Raw genomic sequence first — 13,628 nt, forward strand, 5'->3', positions numbered from 1 at the left:
TTTTTATTTGTTTCACCTCCAACCAATCTCTCAACTCAAATACCAAAATGAGCTGGATGTATAATCTTTATTTCATATTGAGGAGACACCACAACATTATCTGTCTGACAGAAGCCACAGATTGCTAGTCTGGGTACAGGTTCTTCTATCTCCATTACCTTAAAAACTGGGTACATCCAGAATGAAACAAATTCCTCCAGCAAGCTGCAATGAGCCAGCAAAAGAGACTTGCATCCAACATAATAATAAAATGCAGAGGACTCAGTTACATACATTTGCTAAAATATTGTAAGCTACCAGCCACGTCAAGGCTTCTCTGCCCTGGTGGTCCTACACTACATAATAAAAACACCACTTTGGGCCATACATTTATGTGTTTCTAAATTGAGAGCTGACTTACCTGGAGACCCAGCAGGATCCTCCCATATGGCACTACAAGGATCAGCATATTCTTCAGTTATTGATCCCATGCATGCTAGATTAACCCCAAGCCTAGATTAACCCCTCCCTTACTAGCATCTGTGATGGGCCAATGAATTGATTAGAGCAATTTCAATTCTCTGTGCATCATTATTCTGAGAGGCATGTACAGTATGGGATCAGTAGTTGTAAGGTATCTTGATCCCTTTTGTGCCATATTGGAGGACCCTGGGGTGCTTTTAGGTGAGTTGGCTCTCAATGTAGAAATATATTATTATTATTATTATTATTATTATTATTATTATTATTATTATTATTATTATTATTATTATTATGTAGTGTAGGACCACCAGAGTAGAGACACCTTACCATGGCTGGTGGCTTACCTTGTGTTTGCAAATGTGAGTGCAAACCTCTGCATTTTTATTTATTATGTAGAATGTACAGTAAGTCTCTTTTGCGGGCCCATTGCAGTATGCCGGGGTAATTTGTTTTATTTTACATACTAAATGAATAGAAGGATAAAGATTGAATACAAGAAGTTGCTCGGACTTTGGTAAAATACACCTTAGAATTGTCCGACCGAACCATATGTCTAGTGACCACTGGTGTAACAGCAATAGCACTGCTAGCCTCAGTTGATTCCCCCACCAAGCTGCCAGCCATTGCTGCTTTGAGCCCTGCCACCTCCTCTGTGTGTAGCAATCAGAGTAGAGAGTAGTAATGTAACTAAGGTCATCAGGGAGCTTAATGAGTGATTGCTGACACCACAAGAGGCTCAGAATTCCATGCACCTGTTTCGGTGCCTCACTCCTGCCTCCAGAAATTGGGATTCCTTATTCCTTTATACAAACTGTAATAAGAGAATTTATATACTATAGCCACAAGGTAAAAAAATCAATGTCCTCAACTACAGCTATCGATTTGCACAAATAGTTAATAAAAAAAAAGATGGTAAAATCTAAAAGGTGGTGCAAAGAGTTAATAAAAAGGTAGTAAAATCTAAGAATAAATACAAAACATAAAAGAAAAACATAATGAAAAACAAAAAGATAGAATTATAATTAAAATATTGCACCAGCAGGTAGATGTAATTGATATATTAGAATAGCTGTCCCTTTAATCCTATTTTTAATATTATAAGACAATAATGACTTAAGATCCTTACTTTAGTTTAATATGGATACTAGACACCGAGTACTTACATTTACTGTAATGCTTTGTTCTTGTTAGTAATAATCAAAAAGTGAAATATAATAGTGTAGATTGAAATCAGCTACTGCATATGAAATAAGAAATCGAAAATAATCCCTTTATCCTGGGGAATGTGCCTATAGTAAGCTAAATCAACTCATACATGCAATCTGCAAAGTCCATTCTCCATAATGATCCACTGAGTGATGGAGCAATGACCCGGAGGCTCCACTGACTCCAGGCACAAAGCAGTCTGGTCTCTCTCATAAGGAAGAGCAATCCGGTAATTTCTCATAAATGTCAAGTACATGTCATGTTAGAGGGAATTTGGCATTTGTCCAACATTATCACTTGCTTAAAGGCAAACTAAAGGCTGTTATGTACTATTTTATTAGGCATGACAAAGTCTTCTTTTAAACTTTGAATCTAATTATTAAGTGAAAAATCTTTGGTGGCAGTGACTTAAACCAGTGCAATGGAAAAGCCTTACTGAAGTGCAGTTACATAGGAATGGCCAGCAGGGGGAGTGCTGCCACCAACACAATATAAATAAAAAATAATTTTAAATGTTACAAAAACTGGATCGGATTAAGGGCCACATGGACCTGCGGCTGACAATGATCAAGGGCCTATTGTGAGAAGGGAAGGAGCTTGGACCAGCGCTATGTGGGTGTTTCCAGTGTCATGTGGGCGTGTACGCCGCCTTCATTATCAGCCCCAATGTCTCACTAAATATGTAAAAAATTACGTAATTTTGTGAGGAATATATGAATACATTTTAATATTTATGATTTATACCCGACCTATTATGCCCTTAAACTCGCCAATGGGTGTTAAACCTTCATAGTGTATTGTGATATATGTATTTAAGAATTCCATCTAATGCTAATGAATAAAGTACATTTTTTCTTATGCATCAATTGTAACATCTATTACAGAACAGAGTTGAGATGGTGAATGGACTGTTGACAATTCACAACGTGAATCAATCAGACGCAGGAATGTACCAATGTCTTGCTGAAAATATCTATGGAATCATTTATGGAAGTGCGGAGCTAAAGGTGCTAGGTAAGTTATCAGATATGAAATAAGAAGTCTCACTGCGATGATATGCTAATCCATTGCGATCGCAATGCCGTCGCAGCATAACATAAGGACGCCCACTTTACCTTACAGACATCCGTAATGTTTAGCGAGACTGCGAAACGATCTGTTCAATCAAATACCATCGCAGCCTTACGCACACTTGCACAGACCTTACTCAGGAATTGCTAATTTCATTGCAGGCTATGAGTGCTCAGGCTGCGTAGGGCATCGCAGGGGATAATTTATGCCCGCCCTTGCAACGGCGTCCAAACGCCCTGGCACGCCTGCGTTTCGAGGACCACCCCCCCGTCACCACCCACAAGCGACACTTCCTGTCAATCATTCTGCGATGGTCAGCGTAGGCACTGCGATCGCAGTCCCAATCTCAACGGCCGGATCATGCAGGGACACTGCGATGCATATGCATGCGTAGAACGAAACAATCATCCGATTGCGTGTGTAATCGCAGTTGCTATCGGTAATGAATCAGGCCCATGGAGCACACACAAAGCTGCTGGAGGTACAACACACGGGGTGTCCCAATACCCCAATAATATATAAAGAAGGTGTTATCGTGCCCTAGGCTCAAGAGAGGATACTGGTATAATAAATACTTTCCTTTGTGAGATTGGTTTCAATACAGCCAACAACTACACCCAACACCTTGTTGATATGGAAGGAAAAAGAGAGATGCAGCACAATAGTGTATTACCTTTAAAACTTTTAGTGGCATACAGTATATAGTAAATTATATTTTCTTCCCAAAGATAATAGGATAATGGGAAAAATTATTTATTGAGTAATTTAGCTGAAATAGAGCAAAAAAAAAATCATATGAAGATGCAAATTTCATAAAACCATTGTAAATAAGCTCATAAAGAGCACAGCAATAAATGGAGGAACGTGATAAACAAAACAACTAATATTAGCTCATATAGAGCATATTGGTAAATCCACAATACAGCAGGTAGAAACAGTTGGACCTATTCCAGATTGTACAGTAAACAAAAAAAAAAAATCAGCATTGGTTTTTATACAGGGTGGTTCTGGATAAAATTTTTACAGTATGTCTCAGTAACCGATATTTACTGGAAGGGTGTCCCTTGCTCTAGTGTAAAAATATACAGTGCACAGTCCTTCCACTACTGAAGTCCCTCATCGGCCAGTCACTTCAGTAGTATTGCTTCTCTGTAGTACGGAACACTCCTGAGCCTCTGCCTAGCATAATCTGACTCTCATGCAACAAGCTTCCTATCCTTCCAACTTATCCCAGGTCTGGGTCTGCAACTTCTCTTCTCTTATCACACAGGACTTTTCTGAGATCTTGTCAGGCAGAATACTGTTCTCTAGGGACAGACCAACTGGTCCTTTGTCTCTGTTCTCCTGTCACCTGCAAGAAACCTCACAGCTCCTCCACTGAGCTGTCTACTGAGCTCCTCATTGAGCTGCAGACAGGTTTGGTCAGATACATTTTCAATCCTATTCCAATACATGATCAGGGTCTTCCCAAAGCCTTCAATACCATCTCAATTGCCCCCAGTCTGGTGGTCTCATCTTCATTGCTCGTGTGTTTCCTGTCTGTTTATATTGTAACTGCTCAGTGCTCCCAACTGTTACATAACCACACAGCCCTAATGCTGGCACAAGACAAGTAATCTTTCACCTTCATCTGATTGGTGCCTTTTCTGCACCTGGTCAATATCATGTGTGGTGCTTTTTTAGGGATCTCCTGAATAGATACTTCCCTGTTACTGGAAAAAGAGTGTTGCCACACCCACATGCAGAAGTAAGGTACCCCAACTGAGACAAGACCCATAGCAATATACTCTATATGGGGAAAAATAGGGGTATTAAAATGGATAAGGGCAAAGGCTATATCAGCTGTTTATGAGAAGGTTCTCAAATGGCAACACATGCTTGGATACAAATTACTTATGATAACTACAATCTTATATTGTATGAGCCATCACTTCGAATTGAATTTAAATGCATCCAGTAGCTTCCCTGTGTTTATTAATTATAGTCTGCAACCATACAATACAATTTGATCTAATCAGCTGTATTAAACCGCCATAAAAGTAATTCACAGTTCCAATGCTGCTGGGTCCCTAAGTAGTCCTTGGGTAAATGTTGGTCCTGTAGGGATTGGATGTGTAAGAAGTAAACAATATAGGCTACATTATAGTTTACCGAAGATAAACCTGTCTCTAACTCCTAAGTGTATCAGATCAGAATAGAGCTGTGTCGCTGAATTTAAACTGTGACTTGATTGTACCAAAGGTTCCCATTCCCCTGGGCTTTTGGATGACTTTGTACTCTATTACTTATGTGTCTGGCCAATGGGCTTCTTATCTTCCAAACTTTTAGTGTCCCGATTTCAATTGATGAGTGGTAGATCATCATGGTCCTCCTGTGTCTCTTGTCACTCCCTGGAAGTCCAGACTGGACCTTTTTAAAGTCGGCTGTTCTCTGCACTCTCTTCCCCCTCTCTTCCTTCTCTTGTCATTAGTCTTAACAATTCCCCTAAAACTTTGTTATACTTTTTGTATAATGTTCTTCTTGTATGACTGCCTAACACCTCTCCCTCACACGTCTCTGCTTACCCCTGTTCCTACTTTCCTCAGCTAAACCTCTTTTCCACTCCACGTCTTTGACTCCACTGTCAACCCTGTACCTACGCCAAGCCCTAGATTTATTCTTCTATCTACCTGCTGCTCCCCTACTTTTTTCTATCTACCTGCTGTATTACTAGCTTTCTCATTATCCCTGTGTCTGTCATTCTTTCCCAATCACTGTTTTTATCTGTCTGCTGCTCCGATACTTTAGCTTTCTCAGTTATTCAGTTCCTCGATCACTTCTTCCCCTTTTTACCTTTTTTTTTGCATTTCCTGTAACTAATGTTCCCCTGACTCTTTCTCACCTTTCTCTGTGTCACTTCGCTCCTTCCGCTCCCAACATCTTCTCATTAGTCCCCTTCCATTAATTTTGTCACAGACTTCTACTATTCTGCCAGTCTCAATTTTATCCCTCTTCTACACAGCTCTCGGTTCCTTACCTCTTCCTGTATATTCTCCTGCCTGTGCTCCTCAGGCACTGGGCACCAGGTCTACTCTTTTGCACCACCTGCCGCGGTCTGCGCGCTTAGAGTTAGTGGCTACTGAAACCCTTCAGGGTGCTACAAGCATTTGGACATCCAACTGCTGTTATCTCCACTGTGCTATCAACGGCACCATTGGATGCTGGATTTTACCCCTTCACTCTGGAAATTGCTTTTGGAATACTTAATTCCCTATTTCACCTTTCACCTCTTACTAGAACTTTTTTTTATGAGGGGGGGGTGGCTTTAGCTCCTGGGTTGCTAGTTTCTGTTATGCAGATGGCTCTTTAGCTCTGTAATAGTTGCATTTTCCATCATCCAATTCATTGTTATTCTTCCTCACTTCCTCATTTCCCAGTCTAATATAACACAGACCCTCATCCAGCCGTAAGTGCACTTTAGTCAGAATTGATGTGATTGTCTGCAGACTTTCATATCGTTATTTTACTCTCATCTAAGCTTCTGTTTCTCTCTACAGTGGTTTTCTTCAATTGCTCATTTCTGATATGAGTCTGTCATAAGATCCCCGGCTCTACATGTATCTGTTGTCATAGACTTTCCCCCTCAGCTTCACGTTTACTCATTTCATTAATATTTCTCTGCTGTTCTGAGGCTGACAGTCTATAAGCTCCCACCCTCTGCTGCTTAACGAGTCATTGTCCCTACTTAATGCGTGGGAGCTGAGAGATTTTCTGTTTAACTGCTACTTCCAATCTAAGAGATTGCAACTCTCATTCTAACTTTTTATTATTTTCACGCTCATCCACATAATTTCCTTCTTGCCAGTTTATAGGTTTATACTTTTGTGGTCTTTAAGTTTGTAGTCAGTTTGTCTTTTTTCTGTCCTTGTGTTTTGGCAACAGTTTTTCAAAGTCTGATTTACGTCTCGTTAACATTTGTTCCTGAATTTTCAATTTGCTCTGGGTGGTAGTGCTGTTGGTTTTCTGCAGATCCAGCTCTTCCTCAGATAGGATTCTCTCCAGAGAGGCTATCCTTGTGCTTTGTATGTTTCTGGCCTGGATATTTAGGTCATCGATCTTGCTGGTTAAAGGCTGTCAGATTTGTACACTTCACCTATTGGGACCCGAAATATTCTGACTGATCATGTGAGAAATATTCCTGCTCATTTTTAGCAAATTCAGTCCTTGTGGTTTTTCCGATGATTGTTCCTACGCTTTTGGTTTGTGGACACGTATTTATTTTTTGAGTATTACTTTTTGCAATAAACTCCTCAAAACCCTATTTTGCGGTGACTAAAACTCTATTGAGACTTAAGTAAGTTTCTTAGCACTTTAAATGGGGATGTAGTTAGTATACCGCCGCACGGGATACCGGCGGTCAAAATCCCAGCGCCGGAATCTCGACCCGCAGCCAGAACATCAGTGCCGGATTCCCAACATAGTTGAGATACAGACGCCGGAATCCCAACAGCCAGCATCCCGAATGTACTGTAAGTATAGTGGACCAGGTTAGCTTGTAGCAGCAGGGGGGGGAGAGGGATAAGTTTAGGCACCACAGGGGGGTTATGGTTAGGATGCAGGAGGGGGGAGGTTAGGGTTAGGCTGCGGGCAGGGGGGTTAGGTTTAGGCACCACCAGGAGGGGGGGTGTTAGGCACTAAGGGGGCAGGGTTAGGTTTAGGTACTAACGGGGAGGGTTAGGTTGCAGCAATGGAGGGTCAGAGTTAGGGAGTGAAGGGGGGAGGGTTAGTATACTCAGCACCGGGATGCCTCTGTCGGTCTTTTGACGGCCGGCATCCCCACTGCCGGTCTCCCATACCCAACCTCTTTAAATGCCTCCTTCTCTCAAAATCATTATGAGAGGCAAACATTATTATTCTTATTATTATTATTATTATTATTATTATTATTATTGTTACTAGAGATGTGTGCTGACCCCCGTCTTTTGGTTTTGGATTCATCTTTGTGTTTTGGTTTTTCAAAACCACCCTCAAGGGTTTTGGTTATGGATCTGGATCTTTTTTAAAAAAAACAAAAGTGATAAAAAGTTTTTAAAAACAGCTAAAGTCATGTAATTTTTGAAATCCAAAACCCGAAAAATTCGAATTTCGACCCGCGGTAAGATAAGAACTGTGACTCAGATCTGTCCGGATCACCTCAGGAGATCAGAACCGTGATTCGGATTTGTCCGGATTCACAAAATTATGGTGGATTCGGATTTTCTGGAGAACTGAACCACACATCATTAATTGTTATCATCATCAATTACGTTTTACGCAATCCCGGGCATTAAAGAGATCAAATTACAAATAATTATTGTGCCGTGTTGTGAAACAAAACCTCCCTAAGCAAGCTTCCAATTGTCACATTTGCTAATTGTTACAGCCACGTAAAGGTTTCTAAATTCACCTTTTTGTACGGTATGTCTGCATGTATTTAGCCATCTTCTGAGCAGGCATAAATATGCATATGAGTATTAATGAGGGTATGAACACCCCATGTACTGCCAGGAGCGTGCTCATTGCGCTGCTGAGGGACTTTTTGTAAAGAATCAGCTCTGGATGATAACAAGACATTAGTGTCATAGGATCTTTAGCCTACGGAGAGCCCACACCAACACCATATTTATATATTATACAATAATGCCTCACTCATTATATCAAGCACACAACAGAAAGGAAGGTAACAGTTTTATAACATGGTCTAATAATAACTTTATATTGCAGTTGCATTTCTATGTAGGATATTCCATTATGGTTACAGTTTGGAACTGCATGATAGGGATCAGTGATGAACCAAGTCCGTATAGTGATGAAGTGTGACCTATTATGGTAACCTGGGGTACAACATTTTTGCTATCATGTGACCTCCTACTTGTTACGCCATCCTATTCCATCATATTATATACCAACCGGCATATTCTGCATAATTGTGCCTTGGATCTATTATCTCCATGCCCTCACTTAACATACAACTTTGGGCACAGTAGTAAAGGCAATGCCTAGAAAGCTGTCGATTTTTAGTAAAGTTCAGTAAGAATCCCAGTACTGTTTATGTCCAGTAATAAATTCATTAGCAGTAATGTCCAAATTGCATAATATACAGTACATAAACTCCAGTAAGGTGTTCTTTAACAGTAATGTCCAATAAGGTGCCAATGCCCAGTAAAATGTCCATTAGTGATAATGTCCAGTAAGATATCAATTAGTTGTATTGGTAGGCAAGGCAGGTATTTCTAGGAAGGTGGCCAGTGCCAGCCCTTCCACCCCAACTTTCTCCACCTCTGTAGACTTCAGAATTGACTTGTGTCACACAGGATACAGTGCCGTGCCCTGGCAGATTCTAAATAGCCAGTGCCAGTGACCAATTACAAACCAATGGAATAATTCGTATCGCAGAATGTAAAATTATGTCTTATTGGCTCCGGGATGGAGTGAGGTCAGATATGTTCACATTCAGCACTGGCAATCATTCCAGCAGATGGGCACTGGAAGCAGAATGTTACAATTCATGTGCACCGTACCACAAGGCCCTTTTCATCCCCTGTGCCCCCATTGCAGATGCTATACCTGTGCTCTGGTTAGTCCTGCTCCTTGCAAGTACTAGTCATTTATCTCCCTTACAAATGCACTGTCCCCTGTGCTGAGCATAATTCTAAAGTCTAAAGTCATTTTATAACCGTATTATATGGTAATAATAATGTTATAAATTAATTCTGCTTCATTTAGGCTGACTAGCGTGCTGCAGTAAATGATTTATGCTTCGCACATCTCGGAAATGCACGTACACACCGGACTCCGCTTTACAAATAATTGTGTTTGATTTCAGATCTTAGCACAAAATGTACGAACGCTGTTTTGTGTACTTCTTTGAAAGAAGCCTAAAAAGGGAAACGTCTTTGCATAAACATTCTAAAGAGAGACAATAAGCCAGTGCACGCTGTAGCGGTCGGGGATTTATTGTGATTCAGATCTGTGATTGTTATTTTCATATGTATTTTGCTTAACAGCATCAGCTCCCTCGTTTGAGTTCAACCAAAGGCAGAAAACAATAATCATCACCAAGGGCAAGGAAGTCGTTATGGAATGTAAACCACAAGCATCTCCAAAACCAACAATCTCCTGGATGAAAGGTGACAGAGCTGTAAGGCAGAACAAGAGGTTAGAAGCTGTCATGTTTACTTCTATAATTAATAGGGTATGAGAAGCTGGGATGGAGATGTTTGTATCTTCCCAAGCACCTCTCTCTGTCTAGTGCTTTTTGGTTTTCTTACACCGAGAACTTTATTCTGTATTATGCTCAACATGAAAAGGCAACAGCGAAATGCGGTGTTTTTAAAGTACAGGTACTGGATAAAGAAACAAGTTTATGTTTAAACAATAGAGAAATCTGATATATAAATATTTTTTTCCCTTGTAGTTTGATTGATATCTCCCAATATTATTGAATAAACAAAATTGCTCTAGCCCCTCGAATTTCAAGCTTAACGTGGAATAAACATGCAGGTAGTGTAGTTGGCTGGGCTGAATATTCTGTGCTTCTTTTAACATCATATTTTACATTTTCGTGTTCATAAACATGGTATATTATGTTGGAATGTAGCAACAGCTGCATGTTAAGTATAATTGGAGGACTATACTGGTGGGACAGTAGGTGGCACTGTGTCTTGGGCTGCCACTGTTTAGTCATCCTCTTTGCTGTAATAGTGTACACTCTTCTACTATCTAGTTGTTAATTCTCCTGGAGTTGGATTAAAGTTTGTGGGAGCTCATGGGCTCGGGGGGACTACCAACAGAATACCAAAAAAAGAAAAATGTTTTGTAGATTGTGGATTTATTTTCCAGTCTCAATTACATTGTGTTGCTACGTCCTTTGCTCTTCTGTCTCTGAGCGTGGTGCATCCAAGTACTGACACAAATAGGATCTGCCTGCTCATGGTTCCTCACAGCCTGTTGGAGAAAGACAGTCTCTCGAGATTATGATGATTGCATCTTTTGAGACCAATAGCTCCTTGGCAATTGCACTTGTAATGACAGAGGGCCAGAGGTGGACTGGGGCAGGGAAATACTAAAGCCCAGTCATCAACACTGGTCTATGGGTGTTTGCCCCCCATATGTGGGGGCCCTGTGGGATCCACCTTGGTCTCCCCACCGGTAATCCAACTCTGGTCCGGTCATGAAGTTATAAATGTTCTGTTCACAGTAAGGTTTATTCACAACCTCTCTCTGTAAATTTGATGCTTGAACAGAGAAGCCTATATATTTGGCATCCATTGTCGAGTCCCTTGGTGAAATGGTTAGTGGTGAGAGTTAGAGAATAAAAGGTGGCTCTATTTTTAACTTTTAAAAATGGAAATTCTTATATGAGACAGAAGTAATGGTATGTAAAATGCTGTGAGTGACAAAGATGTTTACTTATGGAGCCATGTGTCAGCCAGAGTTACTCAGAGACTTGTAAGATTACTATTCAGATAATATCACTAATGGTTTTGGACATTTTATGCCTCGGCACATATATATTTCATCCTGGTACATAAATCCCACCGCCGCATGTATTTTTAATATTTAGATATAATTCAATGGCCCAGATGTCAGGTTTGACTCTTGTAGACATTCCGGCTTGTAAAGCAGATGGATCTTTTGTATTGTGCTGACGCCCAAGGATGGATGGTTATTTTGTCCTTTTGAATTTGCAAGCTTAGAACAGGTTGCTGCCTTTGGCTTTGCAAGGCTAAAAAGATCAGAAAACAGATAAAGAAAGTGTCTGGGAACAGTAACCTGTATGAAATATATTTCTATTATTAAGAATTTGGTAAAATATGTGCACAATGGAGGGAGAAATTTTGTGAAATTAATGTAACATAATAATTAATTTCTAGTATTACCAATTTCACCATACATCATACTTAATACCAAATGGAGCACGTCATCCTCTACAAGACAGCCCCCCTCTCTAAGAAAATTCCAGGAGACACCCACATATGATCATCAAATGGAAATACAAAACGTGTGTGAGGAGAGGGTGTGCAACACCTGCGGCCTTCCTGTTGTCCAGAAAAAGATTGTCACCCCACTCAAAGAACAATACAAAAAAAAAATTAGCTGAACATGAGATGGCGCTGGACATAAAATATAAAGGTAATGTCCAAAAGAGCTACTTAAACCTCCTTTTGGTTCGATGTTAGATATCCTTCTTCATAGATAATAAAGTTCCTCTAGGGTCCCCCGTGTTATATATCCTCAAGAGACATAACAAAAAGAAAAAGGTGTGATTCTTAAAGAGAAAATTCACAATATCATAGAGCACAGTTTCTCAAACTCAGACCTCAGGACCCCAAACAGTGCATGTTTTCCAGGTCTCATCATAGAATCACAAGTGAAATAATTAGCTCCACCTGTGGATCTTTTAAAACGAGTCAGTGACTAATGAATGCACCTGTGCACCTGCTGGGTGACCTGGAAAACGTGACCTGTGTGGGGTCCCGAGGACCGAGTTTGATAACCACTGTCATAGAGGTAATCCTTCACATGTAAAAACAACATACCCCACTCACATATAAGTTAGTGGGGGAATTCCTATCTGGGTATCTGTATCCTCCCTCCTTGTAGCATTCCCCAGTGTATCTTATGGCAACCGTTTAGAGATGATAAAAAGGATAGATGGGTATGTACCATACTTACAGGTAGGAGAAAATCAAGAAGTTCATCAAGGTTTCTTGATCATCACATGACTGATTTCAATACAGAGCAGGTTCACAACACCCTTCTTCCACCCTTGCTCTACTCCATAAATCAACTCAATAGACCATACCATCCAACACCCCTCATACGTACCATGCAGAATAGTTCACGTGACATACGGGTAATCTCTTCCACACCCCTTAACTGACACAAGCCTAGATGCTAATAGTACCACGAGGGCCAATGTTACATCATGATCAAACCCATCGCCAACTCCAATCGCAAATTGCTGAATAGTGGCCGGACAAGCACCAAGGACAAATCAAGGTTCACGTCACTGTATGATCACAGCCTTCAGTGTCGGACTGGGGCGTGAAGGGCCCACCGGGGCCTATGCTTAAGGGGTGTGGTCATCCACCAGAGGGGGTGTGGCCAGCCACCACAGATGTTTGGCTAACCATTAGGCAAATCTTGGTGTAGTTTCTATAGAAGGGAACCAAGTCCCATGCTGCTCAGTGGATCTGCTCCACCAGGTAACTAGCCATCTAATAGAGTAACAATCTATAATTTGAGGTCCGGAACCAGACATCTAGAGGAGGTGGTGGGCCCACAGGCAGTGGGGCCTACCGGGGATTTCCCCTGTACCCCTGTGGGCCAGTCCAAACCTGACAGTCTTCATTCCATCCATGAAGAACAGAGCCGAAATGCATTGGATGTCACTCAGTGGTACTACGGGCAACTTCAAAAACTGCTCTGCAAAACCTTAAGAGTTTCTCATCCATAACTCAGAGGAAGCCTATCAGTAAAGAGCCAGGCATCAGAGAATGGAGTGAGCTCACAACCACTGTTCCTAATACCATGCAGGAACTGTATGTGCTGTCCAGGAAGCCATGAAAAGGTCAGAGGATACACAATCCGGCTGCCCCCATCTTCCTTAATACTTGGCAGACTTCATGTCTGCCCCACTTCTGTAGCAGACGTGGCACTTTTAGTGCTTAAGTTTAAAAAGACACCACCGCCAGGCTCCTCCCTACAAAAAACAACTTACCAGTAAGCCTTGAAAAGTATACCTACTGTATTTGTATGTGCACCAATTGGACACCAGTGTTACGTGAAGATTCACAAAGCCTCTCATATTCTTCCTCCTGACATCCACCACCTAAGTTATGAATAAGAGTAAGACTAAGGGGTTT

At 41.0% G+C, this 13,628-nt stretch overlaps 1 protein-coding gene across 1 annotated transcript in view; it reads left to right on the forward strand.

Annotated features, from left to right (window-relative positions):
• CNTN5 (contactin 5) overlaps positions 1 to 13,628 on the forward strand; it is a 569,036-nt gene that overhangs the window by 258,870 nt on the left and 296,538 nt on the right. Inside the window, exons 10-11 of the mRNA XM_088456711.1 lie at positions 2,553 to 2,682; positions 9,765 to 9,915. Coding sequence (XP_088312837.1) covers positions 2,553 to 2,682; positions 9,765 to 9,915 — 281 coding nt within the window. The remainder of the gene's footprint in view (positions 1 to 2,552; positions 2,683 to 9,764; positions 9,916 to 13,628) is intronic.

Source organism: Taudactylus pleione, unplaced genomic scaffold (genome assembly GCF_031769625.1).
Source record: "Taudactylus pleione unplaced genomic scaffold, aTauple2 ptg000711l, whole genome shotgun sequence".
NCBI lineage: Eukaryota > Metazoa > Chordata > Amphibia > Anura > Myobatrachidae > Taudactylus > Taudactylus pleione.